A 20,277-nucleotide genomic window follows, 5' to 3' on the forward strand; every position below is an offset into this window, starting at 1 on the left:
GATGTTTGGACAAAATGTACGGCACCACATTTCACCTCATAACAGTGGTTAAGCACGGTGGAGGAGAAGTGATGAGTTGGGCACCTCATGGTCATTGACCTGACCTCTGTATTGCCTCTGTATATAATTCGAGAGTCAAATATGAGGCCATCTATCTGGCAGCTAACAGCTGGCTAAAATTGGGTCATGCTAAAGCACATGCAATCTCAAGCATATCAGAATGACTTGAAAAGGAAAGAACCAAGGTGTTGCAGTGCATCAGTCAAAGTCCAGCTCTCAGTCTGATAGAATACCTGAACGTCATGTCAGGAACTTAAGAGGAGCTATGTGATCATTAACAAAAAAAAGTAAACCTTGCACATATCCTGAACTCTCCTTTGATTGTTTTTTTTAAGCTGTTATTCTCAGATTTATTAGCATTTTGTTCTGGAGGTCTTATTTTGAAAAGCAATTTGAATTCTTGCAATGTTTGCCATATTCATTAGTACCTGCGAAAGCTTATTTGGTCCTTTTATAATGCAAATGTTTTTAGCCAGCATACACATTAAAATGAAAGCCTGTGGTTTACTTTACTTTTTTCTTGGCCTTTCTTCCTTTTGGCCCTTTGACTGCCCACTGGTGTGTTTGTCATCGAGGCAGAGGGGAGCCACCAGCTGTACACGAACTCTTCCTGACCCTGGACTGGCTGTCTATAAACTCCTGGCTGGTCAAACAAGAACTCATTGTAGGTAGCTATTCCCACAGCGACTATCATGCTGGCAAGATCAATCTGCTTTCAAATAAAAAAGAAAGCGGTCCGGCCTTACACGCGCCGCTTTTGTGTGTATGAATAACACTCAACTGCCATATGAGTTCAGTAACCTTACAGACTAGGTTTTTAAGACTTTGCGTGTTGTGTGTTTATTGCTGCTTTCACCTTTAAAAGTACAGAAAATATGTACACTCTTCAGGGGTTTTTGTTTTTCATGAGCTCAGTGGCAGCAATGCAAAACCTGGAGGCAATGCATTTCTCCTGCTTTGCAGCAGGAGGCTCTGGCTTGATACTGAGTGATGTATGCTTGCTAAATACGCTCTGTGGGACCTCGGGAATGCCTACTCTATGTTATAAGACATACAGGCACAAACACACACTGCTATATTGTGTCGATGGGAGTTTATGGACTGGGGTAATGACAAAAACTCTTCACAGCATGCAGCGTTATGGTCCCCACTGCTCTCACTAGCAACAAGCAGCATCACAGTGAACAATTGAGCAGCCACTGAAGGAAGGAAATGTATTGCAGAGCGCGAGTATGAGAGAAAAAGAGAGGAAGACTTTGATTAGGTACAATCAACACAGAAATCTGTTCATCTTGGAAACCATGGCAGACTTTGATTACAAGAATGTATAAAATTGACCTTTTTTGAGCTGTTTATGATTGTGTGTTTCTGATTAGATATCTTGATTTTTATAAGTGTCTTTTTTGGTAATAGGTTTAACTTAACTTGTGACTTTTTAGTCAGTTTCCAGCTGGATCTAATAGCTGTTTTACATGAGTGGAGCTGAATTTTATTATTTATTTATTTATTTTTGGGGGGGTTCTGCCTTCAATTTGTAATTACATGGCTACAGTGAAAAAGTTTGGGAATTCGGCCACTATTCCTCTTGAAAGTCAGCTGATCAAATAGATATCGACAGTTAAAATGACAGCGCAAGTGTATAAACAAGCAAATAAACAATGAAATCTGTTTATGTTTTGTGCGTCTGAAAAAAAATATTAGCCAATATATTAGAATATTGGATTTTAAAATTCACACATATCAGTATCTGTATTGTTCTTAAAAATCCTATATCAGCTGAGCTTTATCCACGTTCCCGCTACTTCAGCTTGCTCTGACGACTTGAAAATCAATGCAGTTTAACCATAGATTTGTCAAAGTAACCCAGCTGTCATTCACAGGATCATAACTGGGGACAAAAGTCTGATTCCCAGCTTAGAGACAGACTCCAAGCAGCAGTCTTTAGTGGAAGAAATCATGGCATATAAACCCGAGTATGGGCTTGCAGGCAGGACGTTTACCACAGACTATCTACACCGTGGCCATGTCCCAGGGAGTTTTTTTTTTTTTGCCCACACCAGTGCAGTCTTTGCTCATCACCCAACCTGTTTGCTCCCATTGACTCACCCAAATAAAATTCAGGTTGCTGGGTGGCTGTTTTGACAAAGAGAATGAGATGGAAGTCCAACTGGGCAAAACATGACTGGAATAGGAGTGCTGGAAACTGTGCTGTGCTTCACAACGTGACAGCCTTAAAGGGGCTAGAGGAGAAATCAGTGGACTTTGTTGGGACTCACTGTAGTCTCTTTTAAACATATTTTAACAAGCACGCAGTTAGATCTGCTTAGAAACCGTACCCAACATCAGAAAATGAGTATTAGAAATTTCCTGTGAAGTGACAGGTGAAACCTGTTTTATTTAAACACATTACATCATCTACGTTTTTGGAGTCACGCCAAGATCTCAAGAGCTCTGTAAGGTATTCAACAAAAATACTTATTTTCAAGGGGTGTCTCAGCAACTAACAGTTATTTGAAGTAAATCAGCTTTCAGGACTGGCTTCTCCAGAAAATCCAGCTCTGGAGCAAGTTTTTTTTTTTGTATGAATTAGCATTTTGTGAAGTCAGGAAGAAGCTAAAAGCACTTCCATAACTAAGCCCTAATGTGCACACATGTCTGCATTTGTTCCATTGTATTTAGATGTGGACTATGGGCCGTCTTCTTCATAGCATGCAGTGATTGGCTGGTTTATCACTCTTTATAGCTTATTTACATTTGCTTCTGATAGGCTGTCACTCCCAGGCATGCTTTTTTTGCCTGAGGAGGCAAATTAGTGGCTGAAGTGTAAAACCTGGAACATGACTCAAAAACTGGATCCGGAGGCACTGAATGTCAAAGGTTGTGACGTTTTATTAGCAAGTGTTGCTTCCTGCTCCAGAGTTTGTCTTGTGTGTGTGTCTACAGCAGCTTTAGTTTGATTGTGGGAGGGAACTGAAACCTGCTGTGATCTGATAGCTGGCTTGTTAACTCCATTCCACTGAAGGCTTTGCCTGTTTTCTAGGCATCCCAAACTTTTTCCCCCTGTTGTTCTCAGCCACATAGCATGTTGTCTTCTCTACACTCACAGGATTTGAGTTTCAGGGGGTGAGGACAGTTGTTTTGACTGTGTAAAGCTGTGTGACAAATTCTCCTTCGCTCCTGTTTGAATGTGAAGAACTGGCTTTGTGACTGTCTCTAAAATTCCTTTAGTGCACTCTTGCACTGGGAGCAGGAACAGCTTTCCTGTCATTCAGGATACACGCTCACACTATTCCGGACATCATGCCTTTGGGATCTCTGTGTGGGAAACTTTGAGGAGGGGGAGTGCTCAGAGGTTCAGAGCAGTAACCTGAGCTTGTGGGACAAGACACAAGTATTGGAGCTGAAGTAAATGTTCGATGGATTAATGTTCTCTTTCTTCAGAGGGAAATGGTTTCACAGTGGTGGGGATTTTGTTCTGACACTACCAATGAGGACTTGAGTAGATGTGAATCTCTCCAAGAGGACTCCTGAGTGAAATTTTGCCATAAATTTGAGTTGTGATCCATGAAAACCTCTCCTCACATTTTTCTGCGCCGGTAGCACCTCAGGAGGACTTGGATTTTAGTGCTGTTCATATTTTTTGTGTCGGATTCGGAGTGGGAAATCACACCATGGCTGGAGTTACAAGGAAGGGATCTGGGAGACCCTCATACTACTACAGATTCCTGGGCAAATCCCGACTGCAGCGTCAGCGGAGCCGGTCACGCAGCCGCAGCAGGCCGTCTGCCAGCAGGGGTAATAAATACTACAACTGCTAAAAAAGAAAAAAAGCTCACCATGCAGCAGTTTCAACCTCATGTACACAATGTTAGTTTAGATAAAAACTCGCTGGCAGGGCATTAATACTCATATAATCCGTGGCATTTCCTCTTTTCTAATTTTTGACATCTCTTCTGCATCGCTCATAGGAGAACTTCTCTTCTGGTAGCATTATTTTTAGTCCTGGCAACAACAAGCTGTGTGCTGCCGCTCATGTTTGTGTGTTCCTAAGAAGAAGTTTGAGTTTGTCAGTTGACAGTTTGGCGGAACTATTCGCAAAGTGATGCTGCTCTCACATTTCACCATCAAAGCTGGGAAGCTTGCAGTTCATCGCGAACCTGATGAATTCCACCCTGTTTGGGCACTCTGCCCACATGTGTGTTTTTTCTTATTAGCAACCAAGAAAAAGCTTGAAGTCTGTTAGTTTTTCTGCACTGCATAACTACTTTGTCTTTTTTTTTTTTTTTGCCACTCTGTGCCCTCCAGCAGTGTGTTTGTTCACTTTGCTGCTTCTCTGGATCACTGTACATAGTGCTTGCAGTGTTCGAACTGCAAGGTTCTAGTGAGAAGTCTGCCCCCAAGGCTTTGCTAACATTACTTGAATGAATAGGAAAGAATTATCTCTGAAATCTTCAACCTATTGATTTTTTTCCTTCTAAGTGAGCTGAAGTAAGGTGCCAACCAGGATATGAAGAAGAAAACTATGATTACTAAGTGATTCACTCTGCAGTGGATGTGATGCAGAAGTTTCTAAAGTGAGGATAGTTCAGGAAAACATGTGGCTCTCGCTCACTGAGACTTAATGCTGTTTGTGCTCCATCTCTTCTATAGTAAGAGACGGACAAAGCTGGACCTGAGCGTGAGAGCGAGACAAATGCAGTGTGTAGGTGCCTGCTTTGTATGTCTTCGCTCCAGCTGATGAAAGAGATGCTTTGAAGTCTCCACTCTGTGTCATTCACTCCTCCAAAGAGATCGCGCACACGCATGCATGCACACGTGCATCGAGTTTAAGTACAAAGGCACACGAAAACACGCTTTGCCTTGATCTCTGTGGCTAAGTGCAAGCTCCTTGCACAAAAAACTTTTACACACAGGCTGCAGATTGTTACGGTGACACACAGACGGGTAAAGTCAGCAGTACTGAAGTTACATTCCCACTTCTGTTTCATTTGGGAAAAAAAGAGCTTTCATTAGCTTGTAGGGTTAAATAAGATGCATATGCAGTAAGAAGAACAACATATGCTCACCGGCCACTTCGTTGGCTGCACCTGTTCAGTTGCTTGCAAGTGCAAATAGCTGATAAACCAATCGTAGGGAAACAACAAGTGCATTTACGTGTGCAGACGTGATCAAGGGGGATTGCTGAAGTTTAAACCAAGCAGTTTTCGGCATTTTCAAATTATGTTACAGTTTGCACGGGGTCACCACAGTTGGACAATAGAGGTTAGGCGCAATTTTCTTTTTCCGTCCCACTGTCGCCAAGTGCTTAGTCGTCTGATTGTTGGGGTTTTCTCTGAATTATTGCAGGGTGACTGTTGTTGTGATTTGGTGCTGTAGGAATTGAATTGAATCTTCTGATGGCTGCTTCCAGCAGGAAAACACACCATGTCACAAAGCTTAAATCATCTCAAACTGGTTTCTTGAGATTTACAGTGAGTTCACTGCACTCAAATGGCCTCCATAGTCACCAGACCTCAATCCAGCAGTGAACCTTTAGGATGCAGTCCAACAGGATGTGCATCACGAATGTGCAGCTGACAAATTTGCATCAACTGTGTGATGCTATCATGTGAATGTTTCCAGCTCTTTGTTGGATTTATGCCACAAAGAATTCAGGATGTTCTGAAGGCAAAAAGTAGTTCAAAGCCAGTACTAGGAAGTGTACCTAATGAAGTGGTCACTGCATGTACGTATGTAGCTTGTGAGATGAAGTAAAAATAAAATAGCTAATTAAATTTGATGACATGTAAAATCAGCTACATGTTTACATGCAGTGTAACCAGGTGCACATATTTCAGTATTTTTGCTGCACCGTGTTAGCAGACTGCTTCAGAAGCTACTTGTTGTCCACCTTGTGTTAAACTAAAAAGGAAATACTTTCATTCCTCAAATGAAAGGTGGTGTATTATATTCTATTGAGCTAGAATATAATACACAGCGTACTTCTGCAATGAATTCAGCCCATTGTTTAGTTCACTTCGACTCTTTGGAAGCAGAGTATGAAGCTGCTTTCACACACTGCAGAGCACTGTAGCCCTAAACTTTTCTATACGTCACCTGACTCATATTAACCGGCCTTTAAACCGCCACCCTTCTAGTACCAAGTCTTTGTGATGTCAGGTTGTGCAGGTGTGCAAATAGTGCAACTAGACATCTGAGCCTTCACTGCTTGTGAGTGAGGATCTTGTGTATTTGCAGTGGTGCAAACAGAATTAAAGCCAAGCTATATCTCACCTAATTCTCCAGAGAGGCTCGAGCCTTTACTAATAGAATAACATCGTTTTTCCTTTTTAGCACAAATGTAACACTTTTATTTTCATGCAGCCAAAAACGGGAGCCTGAATCAGTGCTATTGTTGCTCCAGATGGTTCAAAAGTTTAAATGAGCAAGTTTTGGCTTTGGCAGTCTTGCAGCTATTTCACAGCATTAGTGTGGTTAAAAACAAAGTAACTCTTTGTTATGCACATGTATGTTACGGCAGAGAAATCAAATCTATCTTGGTGAAATCAGATTCAATTTTTTTTATTCCTTACAGTTATGGAAGGTTTACTGCAGAAAGTGGACGGTTGCCTTCTTACTTGGGTGGCTGCACTTATTTTTGGTTCTTTTTGCACTGTCTTTGCAACTAGTAAGTACTTTAGCTTTGTCAGTCATGTCTAGATTAGCCGTACATTCTTTCGTCTCATCCAGAATGACTGCATTACCATAGAACAAATAGTACTACAACCACATAGTAGATTTTCTTTAATTTGCTGTAATGAGATCTGTGGGGAGAGAAGAAATAAATAAGAGGTCTCTCTGGTAAACACTTTAGTGTGCCTGAAGCAAGATGAGACGCTATTGTTGAGATGTGTCTCACATGTGAAGCGCAGCAGCAAAGCATGGAACAATAAAGTTTTGCTCACACCATATCTTGAGGAAGGTGCTGTAGCCTCTCCTGTCTATTTGCACAGTCAGTGGCACCGATCAGATGGCAGCCGCATGAGCTCATGTGTTATTGTTTTCTGAGCGTGTGCTTGTCTGTGCATTGTTATCTGTGAATGGAAAATTTCAGGAAGGTTCACCCTCAGAATCACTCTGGATCTGTTTCCTCTGCTCTGCCAGGGCTGGCGACATTTACATACAAAATTATCGCTCGTCTGTAAAAGGGAGAGCGGCGCAGCCTGTTCTGACTTGCGTGTTTTGGAGGCCCCCCCCCCTGCAATCATGTAACTTGCATCTGAATTGTCCCCTGATTGGAGTACTGAGTGTTTTTCACAACAGAATCCTTCATTTATCGCCTCTGTGTCAGACAAAGAGTCTTTGCATTACACAACAGCTTTAAAAAAAGTTAAAGGTAACTCTACTGAACTTTTTCAGCCTCCTCAGAGAGATGTTTTTGTTCGGTGGAACAAAATTGGGCCTTTGAAAACGATATCCTCCCATATTGACACATTTCTAACAGCAAAGTTGAGCTGTCATTAGTAGATCTTTCAGGTACAAATCTGACAACAGATATCAGACTTACCTAAAGAGTGTTTTTGGAAAGTTTGGATCTTTCTCTCCCCCCAAATCTGCCAGTTACTCTGAGATAGAAATGACTTGACTTTTTTTTTTTTTGTCCATTGATCTCAGTCTGCTCTTGCATATTTTTTTTCTCCCTGACTTTTAAAGTTGGCAAAACATCACCTGAACACCACAGGAAGTGATTCTTTTCTCCCAGTCCTTCTAGATTACCTTGATTTTCCTTTCATCTGAGAAATCTTAGTGTTTTAAATTAGTTTGAGTAGTTTTAACTTCCCTAACCTTCATCCTGCTCCACAGAGTGTAAAAGAGATTTGTATTTTTGCCTTGTATGTCAGCCAAATTGGTTTGTGGATTGAAGTGCAGTTATCATCTTGGTTTTTTTGGGTTTATTTTGTGATGGATGTGACAAGTAAGAGGTGGATCTGAATGAGAAAACGATGACACTGTATGCTCAAAGGTCAGCTACAGTGTAACCAAGGTAACAGTATTGTAAATCTGCTCTATCAAATGAAACAAAATCATGTTATATTACATAGACATTTAACTCAGGAGCTTATATACTCAGGAAAATGCTTGAAGGTACAGTCAGTAATTTTTTGAGGGCATTTAATGGAAAAAGGATATTGTACTCATAAATAGACACAGTTACACACATCTATTAATAGACGCACGTCCTGTGCGTCTATTAATAGATGTGCGTGCATTAATAGATTTGGAGTGAGTTTGCGGTTTGTGGGAGCCGCCATGTTAACCCACCATATTTGAATACTGAATTCTCGCCCGGCATTGACAGCTGAGGTAAACTGTGGACTGACAGCCTTCTGTAGATGGGGGGGAAAAATTGTGGGGCAGATCTGGATCCACTGTAAACACTAGCAGAAAGATGCCGGCCACAGCCGTTATGAGCTACGGTCTAAATGTAATGTTTTTGCCACCATATCTATATTTATGGACTCAATTTATCAGAGATAAGAAAATAGAACTCTACAGAAAGAAATCCGTAATCTACTGATATCTAGTGGTGAACATTGTCTACACTGCAACACTAATAAGGCCATAAATCAAATAGGGAGTGTTGTCATTTTCTGACAGACCTTTTTATAATCTTTCATATGTTTTGCAACCATGAGGAGTCGCCCCCTGTTGGCCATTAGTAAGGATCATTCACTATTCAGACCTGGATACTAAGGCAGTATTTTATATATGGTCTATTTCCTTCCCCAGACCCTACTGGAAATAGCAAATTTATTCTGTTTCAGCTTCTTGTAAAACATTAGATGAGGTGATCTAAAAGCCAGTCTTTAAATTGGGAAGTAAAGTTGAAGGTTAAGGGTGTCTCCACTGCCTTTCAGGCAGCATTACAATAATGGCAAGACTTTGTGGAGATACAAACATGAGCTAATAAGTGAGTGTTAGCCATTCCCTCCTGCATTTAATCTTCTGCTTCACTGCACTAATCAGATAATGGCTTTATAATAAAATTAAACAGTTTAATATGACCTGTGACCACTCAGTGGACTGTGTGGATGCACAACAGCAGGTTTTGCAGTTCCTTAAAGTAAGGCAGAACTGCAGGAGAGAACAAAGGAGAGGAAAATTAAAAAAGAAATGCTACTGAAAAAGTTTAGTAGGACTTGTGAAGGGGAAAATTGACTTAGCTAGATGGTCGACGCAGAGGGTTTTATTATGTATAATCTGAATGTAAGAAGAGAGAGTACTGTAAACTCCAGTAAAACATGCGCATAGCATGAGCTAAAAGACTGCAGGTACACAGACAGGTTAGTGACTGGTCCATTGAGAGTCCTAACCATATTCAGCAGTGGTGCAACGGATCACGGTTGATCCGTAATCCGAACCGATCCCACGCCACGGTTCGGCACGCACGTGATCCGAAGATTCGAAAAAGAAGGGAAAAAAGTATGTGTATGGTGCGCGTGGTCAGTCTGTCAAGCGAAGGTCTGTCCAAGTGGAGGAGCAGAGGAGTTTTCGGTATTTAAGCAGCCCTTTGCTGCCCAGTCCGACCGGGCTAAAGCTATTACAAAAGCTACTGGGGTGTTTAGCTGCAGACGGGAGGCCGTATTCCGTTGTGCAAAACAAGGGGTTTAAACTATGATGAATGTGCTTGAGCCATGCTATGATATCCCGTTGTGTCTACTTTAGTGGCAAGATCATTCCAAGCATGTATGAGCAGGAAAAAATTGAAGTTGAGGCTGAACTGTCCTAGGCATCTTCTGTTGCCCTAACTACTACAAATGAGTGGACCTCCAGGGAAACGGAAAGCTACGTGACAGCTCATTATATCACAGTGGAGTGCGATATAATGAGCGGTATGTATTATTGTAGGGTCTACCTTACAATATAAAGCGCCTTGAGGCGACTGTTTTTGTGATTTGGCGCTTTATAAATAAAATTGAATTGAGTGGTAGATACAAAGCCCTACACTGCCCTATATTGAACCATAATTTTTTTTTTAATAATTGCGTGGAATGAGTCTTGAGTTGAATGTTTTTAACAGGCAAAAAATACTTCAATAAGTGAATAAGTAAATGTTACATTTTTGTCTTTTTTTGCTGATCCGAAAATTGATCCGATCCATGACTTAAAACCGTGATCCGATCCGAACCATCAGATTTTTTTATCCGTTGCACCACTAATATTCAGTGCAGTCACACAAGTAACAACTGCATCAAATAGCACAACAGCACAGAAAGCGCTGCTGCCGACAGTCTGCAAGAAAGTGTTTGAATTGCTCAATAACAACTCAATAATGCATTACCACTGACAGCTATTGCTCGTAATCATATTCTCAATGGGTCATTACCGAGAAACACTTTTGATCCGTGCTACTGCGTCACGTTTAATTTTTGTCAGGTTGTTTATGCTGTGTGCGAGTGCTTGTGTTTGTTCGCGCTGATATCTACTGATGGGAAGTGAGGACCGAGTTCGGGCTTATAGATGGGGAAATGCGTTGACAACAATTCAGACAGCCGTGGTGACTCAGTTTCTCACTCCCACGTCACATTCCCACTGAAACTCAGGAAGTCAAATAAGTCCGCATTCTGGCTTTCTGTCCCTGAGTGTTCAGCTGCTTTAAATTTTAACATGTCAGAGAGAGAGGGGGGTAAAAAAGAGGGTATTAGAGCTAAGTGGTGCCAGGTTCAGCCTCAACTTCAATGCCAAAGGAATCACTTTGCTGTTTTCTCTAAAACAGATTAGCCCTTTGATCTGTCTCTGCAGCTTGCTCCCGAGCCTCCTCTCTGTGATTAAAGTCATGTTTTAGTAAAGACTTCACTAATCAACACAGGCAACATGATTCTTTCGGTATTTTTGACTTCATTCTCCGCAGATGCGTACAATCAGGTCGAGAGGCTGGAGAATATGTGGGATCAAGTTTGCGTGGAGAAAAAAGTATTTCCCACTGACTTTGCCAGTTCTGTATTAAAAGGATGAGTGATAATGTTATCGCTTTGCCTCAACGATCATATAATAGAAAGCAGAGACGTGAAACGGAGAGACAGCTAATATAGCAGTGTGGCAGTAAAGTGGAGCCATCAGAACCTCTCTGCATCAACGCAGTGTTTAACCCAGGATTACTCTCAGATCTTTACTGAAGTCTGTGTCCTTGTTTACCCCCCAACCCACCCACCAGCCCGGTGAGTCATGGAGATGGGCCAGACGATGCAGTGTTTCTGAGCACCCAAAAAAAGACTCCACTAACAGCCTGACAGGTGCAAGCAAATCCCCCCCCCCCCCCCCCCCCCGCCCCCCAAATCCATAGATATCAACTCAGATTACAAGGCAGGAGTAGTTTTTGCGAAATAGCTGCAGAAATATAGAAGATTATTGCCTGTCAACATGCAGCGGACTGTATGTGTCACTGAAAATGGTTATTTTCTTATGGTATGTGCAAGAACGCAGAAACACAGTTGACAGTGGAAATTGTGAAAATGGGACGTTAATGATATCAGTTGGTGCATTTTAGCCATCGTCATCCTTAAATTAACAGAATTCAGTTTTATTTACAGTATATAGCGCCAAATTACACCAGCAGCTGCCCCAAGGTGCTTTACAATCATACAACATAGAAACTGTAAATTAAACAACCTCCTGTGAGAAGCGCTTGATGACAGTGGGAACAAAAAAGCAGAACCAGGTTCGGGGGGGGAGCCGTCTGCAGTGATCGGTTGGTAGAGGTGGAGGCATTAGCACATTTAAACAACAGAAGCTGACCCAAAGGGCTTTAGAGACAGGCGTGTTTATATTCCAGGTCTCAAAAAAACATTCAAAATACATGAAAAGCTGAAATGTGTGTTTTGTTGTATTAACTAATTATTGGGGAAAGTAAAAATCACTGATATTTAGTGGTCAAAAATGTGCAAATTAATGATGATTCTTCTCATAAATCATGACATACTGCTCTCTCCTACAGCCACCATTATAGGTTAAAAACACCAGTATCGGTTTTGGTATCGGCAACACTGGCCCTGTATTTAATGGGTATTTGATAGATAAAATCTGCAGTATCCCACAGCACTACCGAGTGGGGGTTTAGGGCACAGAGGTGAGACAAAAGGCTCAGTGTGGAAGATAGCTAAGTAATGATTAAATGCAGAGTGATGTTTAAACACAAAGTTAAAAAACAGACAAAAAGAATAATCAAAATACAAAGACACTGAAAGCACTGTAGCGCATATTGTGGTTTGTATTGTTGGGACTTGTCTGTAATAATGCGATCGACAAAACACAAAGATTGAGAACAAATATTGTGAAGCCAGGAGGCTGGAGTTTGAGTTCACCGTGTGCAGTTTGTATTCCTCAGAGGAAAACATTTTAAAGGCTTGCACAGAGGACTGCGTGAGCACCTTAGTTAATATGGCGCACCATCGCTTGACTCTGAAAGAGCTCCAGGGCATCTTGACTTTGACCCCTCAAGTCTCCAAGAATCTTAAGGGGGGAAACTTGTCTTCCACAAGTCTGATAACTCCCATAGAAGTTCAGTTCGCCTGAAGTCTGGTGACTGTTAAAGTTAGCGAATATAATTGATATAGTCTTCAAACCCTTCAAACCATTCGGTGATAGTGGAAGATGCAATTCCCGTCAGGATACAAGTGTTTTCTCACACTCAGAGCAACTCTGTATTGATTTGCAGTGACCCTTTCCTTCAAGCTGACCCAATCATGTCAGGAAAAGAGCTCCACAGATTCCCCTCACTACAGGGACTCAAAGGTTTGGGTTTTCCCTGTAATTTGTCGGGTCAGCATGGGACACTCGCTCCATATCTGTGTGAGTGCTAGTGCACTAGTGGATGTTATTGAAGTTAGTAGGATATCAGCCAGCACTTACAGGAATGCTGCAGCTGAGTCGCCCTCTGCACAAACACAAACTTCCTCCTTCTTTGCCCCACTTCTCCTCCTCCTCCTCCATCCCTCTCCTGTGCTTTTCCATAACAAGCTGCACACAAAGGCACGAATGCGCCAAGCTAAACACAAACCAAAGCTGCTCTCTTTCTTCATATCACTTGCATGTTGTTGGATGTGGATCTATTTTCCTTGTAGATAAGAAGTAGTCAGCTGTTCCGCCGCTGGATGCTTTGTGCATCAGTACTTGTAATTTATCCATCAGCTGGTTGCACAAAGCTGACAGAAAGCTGAGGCTCTACATTCCTCATTGAGGTGTTAGTATTAAATTCAAGGATGATTTCATGTTTCTTTGATGTGCGTTTGCATGTTGACTTAGGGATGGACCTTGGTGCCCAATCACAGCTAAGTGACCGTCGTTTGTGTCTGCACCAGTGACTTTTGCAGGCTGAAATAATTCTCTTTTATTCCCTGGTGTCGAGAGCCTCTCCAAGGAGACTGAGCAGCACCTCTTTATCGCCCCATCATCCCCGCACTGAGTAAATACAAATCCCATAGGTCAAAAGTCCAGCGCTGTCCCCACAGCTCAGCGTCAACACATCATGGTTTCTGTGTACATGTGAGGAAACAGATGCAAACAGATCTCGCTCACCAAAACATGCTTTAGAATAGCCATTAAGTTTGATGGCTCAAAGCTGTGGTCGCGGTACAGCGTGTGCCTGGGTGGGCCTCTCCCGTGACTTCTGTTACATAGACTGAGCATGAAGTGAGATATTCCACTAAAAAGACCTGAGATCTGAGAAAAAATTAAAAGTTAGTTTAAAGTCTAAAAATTGAGTTTCTTTTAGTTGAGGGGAAAACAGAAAAACGATGTATTTGTGAAGCAACCGTGATGAGAGCCGGGGTGGACTGAGACAAGATAGTCATCCAGGTAGAGAGAACAGAGCAAACACAGTCTGACAGCCTGTGATTTTATTTATTTCTTTTTTTTCTGCAAGTTTTCATTGGTCTGAAGTGAAAGAGACAGAGTGTGTTTGTGTGCGTGTATGTGTGTGTGTGTGTGTGTGTGTGTTATCTCTCTTCTGCTTTTTTCCCCCTCCTGTCATAACACAAGAACTCTGCAATCTCTGCGGGGGCTATTTTCCAACCCTGAGGGTATAGACTTCTTGAAACACTGATAACAGGATCCTGTAGTTAAACCTTCAGTGCATTAGCACAGTGAGCACAGTTTTGCTGCTGTTGTTGTATTTAAACCTTGGTAAATGGCCTGCATTTGTATAGCGCTTGACTTAGTCCCTAAGGACCCCAAAGCGCTTTACACTACATTCAGTCATCCACTCATTCACACACTGGTGATGGCGAGCTACATTGTAGCCACAGCTGCCCTGGGGTGCACTGACAGAGGCGAGGCTGCCGGACACTGGCGCCACCGGGCCCTCTGACCACCACCAGTAAGTAACGGGTGAAGTTCTTGCTCAAGGACACAACGACTGAGACTGTCCGAGCCGGGGCTCGATTAGTGATTGGTTTCAAGTCGTTCCATAGATCTGTCAAACTTCAGGAAAACTTTCAGCTGGTTTTACTGTTGTCGCTTTTATAACACCACATTTGGTCACACAGTGAAGCTGTTTAAATAAAATCATGTTTTTGTTTTACCACTAGTATTTAAGGGGAAACTGTTCTAGATGCCAAGCAAGGTTGGCGCTAAAAAGGAGTCCATCTACATTATAATAACCTTTAAATACCTGTAAATAAAGGATATATTTAAAAGATGGTTCTAAATGCAGTTTTGGTCTCTATACATAGTTTCTCTTCCACACAACAACTCTGAGTGCAGTGATTAAAAAAAAAAAAAACCCCAAAAAAACAACATTTTAAACTACCTTAACTAATTCAATTGAGTAAGGGGTGTGGCTGCCTTGATGTGTCCGTTAGGTATCATCCACTACAAGTTATTAAACTGGACCTCTGTAACGTGTCTGTGCTATTTGTCCCTTTTGGATCATCGTTAATAGGTTAGTATTATATCTTGCTGTGTAGTTTAAATCATCCCAGAAGTTTCTGTTTCAGTTTTAAGTGGTTTATTAGTTACTTGGCACTAATTAGTCAATATATGAGTTTATAAATGCAACATGCTAACTAGCGGTTGCGGCTAATTTTAGTACTCAACAATTTCATCCAACTTCTGATTTAAAAAAAACAAAACCTGGCAGTGTCCAGAATACTAATGTTGAAGCTTCTTTTTGATTGATTTATTAATGGTTAAAATACAAATGTAATACAATAGACAAAGAAGTGTGTGTGTGTTACAATGATGTCAAATAAACATAATGAAAAAGTTACAAATAATAATGGCTTTTAAAACCTTATTGTTTAAGAATAAATTGTGGGTACGCAGAGTTCAATTTCCTCCAAGAAATGAGGTGGTATAGCGTTGTCTTTGAGAATTTGCATTTATGAATGTGGAATTTGGGAAAGAGTCAAATCAAACTGATGAGGTGAAATGCTTTTGAGCTGCTCTCACTAAAGTCAGAACAACCAAATAAAGAGTAAAGGCTGTCTAAAAGTAAATGGAAATAAATAAATAGGAGCTAGTCTCTGGGAAAATCTCACAAAAAGCGCACAGTGTATATGTATCACTCTTATATTTTTATACAAAGTTTTTCTATGAATTAATGTAAATGTAAAGGGGGAAAAAAAGGGAAAAATCCTAACATTTCTAAACATCATGAACAAACAGACAGAATGGCTACAAACACAATGCAGAACCCTTTTGGGTTTATTGGTAAATTTGTATCTGGTCTGAGTAACTGAATAGTAAACCTTCATTGTTGAACTACTGATTTGCCAGGAGAATACTATTAGATGACTTGTATAGAATAGAGCTTCACAAAACATCTAACCAGTATAGCTCGTAGTTCCCCCAAGAACACACATGGAGTTAAACTGTAGCAACATGGATTAATGTTTTATATACTACAAAGGAACGGTATAAGAATTATAAATGGATCTGATTTAGGGTAATACCGGTATAATGTTAGGCAACGATAGGAAAATGAAGTATCGCAATAGAATATGAGTAAAACGCGCATGCGCAGTGCCTTTGTTTTCATACCCACATGGCCGATTGTTGAGTGAAACAGATGAACCAGAATTGATTTGTAAAAATGGTGCAACTTCAGTGATGTGGAACTGGTTTGGTGTTTGTCCGTCAGATACACGACAAAGCACATTTTTTTGCAGAACATGCAAGCGGCCGTCGTTATTGTCGTATTTGTCGGACTAAGATGCTCTTAAATCTGGGAGTAATCTGGGTCCTAAACGCTGTATGCTTCAGGTCAAACGAACACTGCAGCATCACTGAGAGTTAAAAACTGTCTCAATCCTTTCATCTTTAATAAAACGATCAGCATTGCTGCTTAACCAGGTGAAACTATGAAGTTTAACTTCCAGCCATCCATGAAAACAAAAGTTATTACATTTAACGGAGTTAGAAGTTAGCAGGAAGCTAGCGGAAGTTAGCTCGCTAGTTTCGCTAGTTACCTAAGCATGATATAGCATGTTCTGACTGAGAGATTTCTGAAAAAATTCAAACGTACAGCTCTGCTATCACTTCCAACATAAATGAAGACAGGAAACTAAACAGCAGTGACGTTTGTAGGGTTACTGAAGTTGGGCTAGCTGCTGGTATATAATGATGTGCTACGTGATCGCTAGCGACACAGCTATGTTAGCATAACATAAACAGTGAAGCTGGAGGACGAACACTAACACTTTTCCACTTATAAAAGTTAACGTGAAGGTTCCTCATGGTTAGAGACAAATGCAATCACATGGCAGGATGCTGTAAACGGACCAAACTTCAGTCAGGAGAACAACTGAGATAATCCATCCACAATACAAGGTTAGTCATTAATATACTGCAGCAACATGGGAATAGAGCAGAATTCATTCATTAATAAATCAATGGTACAGAAGTGGAGGAAGCAAGAAGAATGAGTTTAATAAAGTTTGATTTATCTGACTGCTTTGTTTCGCTTAATGTGCCTTATAATCCCGTGCACCTTATGGTCCGAAAAATGTGTACTGCACACTTCAGTTTAATGTTGCAAAGCACCTCTTTTTAACTTCAGTGGATATTATACATGGTTATGCTCAGGATATGTCAGCCCATTTCTACTGGAAATGCCTTTTGGTTAAACTTTCAGCAAGGAAGTTGCATTTGCACTGTTACATTTTTATAAAGCTTTAATGTACATAAAAACCAGCTTCTTGTTTAAGTGAAAATAAATGGAAGGTTGTCTTTTTGCGCTAGTAATGTTGTGGAGTTGTATTTTGTCTCGCATCAATTATATCGTCGGTTATATCGTTATCGCAAATTTTCAAATATATATCGTGATAAATATTTTTGGCCATATCGCTCTGCTCTAATCTGATTATTATGAACAAGCGAGTGCAAGATTCATTAAACTGCATGCCTTAAAACATTCTGATTTAGTTGAGCTATGCACCACACTGATATTGTACAAAGCACAACATAATCTCCTTCTAAATTATATTTAGAGGTTGTTTGAAATTTGAAAGGAGGAGAAAAACAAAAATTTCATAAAAGCAAAAGATAATGGGTGTAAACCTGTGTAGCAATTGTGATGAGGGATTAACACTATTTTGTTGACTATATAACAGATTTATTTAAAAAATAAAATCTGGTGCTACATATAAAAATTAGATAGGCGTCTTTGGCGTTTGTTTTGGTGAAATCTAGTGCTGACATTTAGAATACGTTGTGTATGTTGGCCAATAATTGTTTTTCCTATCAAATGGAATTCTTGATTGTCCAAATTTATTTATTTATGTAACCTGATTATTGCAGTCATTGTTATAATGACTGATCATTCATAAATTAAATATAAAACAGTCATAGAATTTTCTTAGCTGCCATTCAGAAAGAGTGTAGAATGATGTAGATTTATAAATACAAAGTAATAATACTGATCCCTAATAATAGGGTTATCAGAGGGTTTCTGCAGGTCCCTATTTTGTCTGTTTGTTATCTGTGATATTATATACATACTTTAGGTAAGGGTAAGGAAGAGCAAACAACAACGTAGCAAGTTTAAGCATATTAAATAAGCCATGTAAATGTTTTTAAAGCACTCAGTTTGTCTTTTTATATAGCGGGATATGCACACAGTGTAATTTGGTGACAATAAATGAAAACACAAACTTTATTTATAAGAAATCTTGTCATTTAACAGGCCTATTCTGTTTTTTGTCCTGTCTTAGTTATCTGGCATAAAAGCATGCTATGTTGTATTAACTCATAAGAACAGCAGTATCAATGTATATGTAACAGATGAATCATGTTTTCAGGGACACAGAGGAACTTTTAATTGTCAGTCATTTGTTTCGGGGGAGGAAAAAAAGGAAGGCTGATACTGAATGTTCTTTTTCAAATCATTTGAAGGTAGATTAAAAAACCCTGTACAACAATATCTTCCTTACAATTTCATCAGTTATCACAAAGGCACTTGGCACAACCTGCTCCTTGTGGTTATAAACATAATCCGTTCATGTAAAAGAACAATGTCTACGTAGGAAGTCAGGCATTGTTTTTATTTCACCCTGCTTTAAAACAGAAGCACATTGGTACAGCCATGCAAAAAGCGTGCTGGTATGCAAAAAATTCCACACTGGACCTGTTTTCACATTGATAATTAACTAGATGTTATCAGTGTTCTCTGTCTGACATCTGACTACCTGATTTGGATAGTTCTTTTCTTTATCAACACAACTGGATAGGTGTACTGGGTAGGTAATGCTTAACTGGGAGTATTAAATATCACAGTTTGCTTCCAGAGATCTATACCACAAAGCCGGATTTTGTCTTTTCCATGTAATTCAAGGGTTAACTCTGGGCTTTCTGTACTATGATAGTGGTTCATTTCTTATCAGATTAAATCTCCATGGCAACTTACTCTGTAATCCTAACCTGCTCCAGATTAGAGGAACTGAGGAACCTATAACAAGTCACTATTGTACTTACTGACCTCATATTAAATTTCTATGACGATTAAGCCTATTGAATTCCATTTTTATATTTAATCCGGTTGTTCAGTGATGACGCGACGAATCCTACTTCCGGGTCTAAAGTAGTCTGCGTTTAATATGGCTTTTGTGTTGTTAACATGTTTAATGTTATGTATTTTCTTCTATTTGATCTCAAAAAGCTCCTAAAACAGTCAGTGATCACTGTTGACCTCCCTCGGCTTTTATTACCGCTAATCATTTATTTAAGCTCAGTTTTTAAAACCTTAGGATGTAACTACAGCCCAGCCCATGCAGCAGTATATGAATGACTAACCTCGTATTGTGGATGGATTATCTCAGTTGTTCTCCTGGCTGAAGTTTGGTCCTTTTAGCTTGTTTATATTATGCTAACATAGCTGTGTCGCTAGTGGTCACATAGCACATCATTATATACTAGCTAGCCCTTCGGTAACCCTACAAACGTCACTGCTGTTTAGTTTTCTGTCTTCATTTATGCTGGAAGTGATAACAGAGCTGTACGTTTTAATTTGTTTCCAAAACCCCACAGTCAGGACATGCTATATTGTATTTAGATAGAAGCTAGCGAGCTAACTCCCTGCTAACTTCTAACTCCGTTAAATGTCATAAATTCCGTTTTCATGGATGGCTGGATGTTAAACTCAATTGTTACAAAACAAATTTCCCACGTGTGGGACTAATAAAGGTTATCTTATCTTATCTTATCTTATCTTATCTTACACTTGGTAGAGCAGAACGCTGATCATTTTATTAAAGATGAAAGACTTTAGACAGTTTTTCAACTCTCAGTAATGCCACAGTGATCGTTTGATATATGGACCTGCAGCGGAGTTTAGGCCCAGACACAGCTAGTGACGTCAGACTGAACAACCGGATAGGTTTAATCGTCATACGACATCTATAATATTTATAATTGAATACATGTATCCAGTTTGAAGTTTCCATATGCTCTAATTTTACTAGAATGTTCTTTAGAGATTTTTAATCACCATTTTATCATCATCTGTGGCAGAGCAGGTCAGCCACTAATCAAAAGGTCGGTGGTTTGATCCCAGGCTGCCTCCTGGCTGCATGCCAAATATCCTTGGGCAAGATACTAACCCCATGTTTGCCTACTGGTGGTGGTCAGAGAGCCCGGTGGTGCCAGTGTTCGACAGCCTCGCCTCTGTCAGTGCGCCCCAGGGCAGCTGTGGCTACAATGTAGCTCGCCATCGCCTGTGTGTGAATGACTGAATGTAGTGTAAAG

The 20,277-nt window shown here is 40.4% G+C and overlaps 1 protein-coding gene across 7 annotated transcripts in view; it reads left to right on the forward strand.

Annotated features, from left to right (window-relative positions):
• The window catches only part of LOC146571092 (disabled homolog 2-interacting protein-like), a 171,431-nt gene that overhangs the window by 40,673 nt on the left and 110,481 nt on the right, over positions 1-20,277 (forward strand). The window contains exon 1 of one of the 7 annotated variants that reach the window (XM_085280059.1): positions 3,021-3,855. The exons of 5 other annotated variants lie outside the window; for them this stretch is intronic. In XM_085280059.1, the coding sequence (XP_085136185.1) occupies positions 3,732-3,855 (124 nt within the window). In that variant the 5' untranslated portion in view covers positions 3,021-3,731. Of the gene's footprint in view, positions 1-3,020; positions 3,856-20,277 lie in introns of those variants that run through there. One more of the 7 variants, XM_085280060.1, reaches the window with a different exon arrangement.

Source organism: Mchenga conophoros, linkage group LG7 (assembly GCF_057382185.1).
Source record: "Mchenga conophoros isolate Kocher_MC1m ecotype Shallow Benthic linkage group LG7, M_conophoros_male_GT1.1, whole genome shotgun sequence".
NCBI lineage: Eukaryota > Metazoa > Chordata > Actinopteri > Cichliformes > Cichlidae > Mchenga > Mchenga conophoros.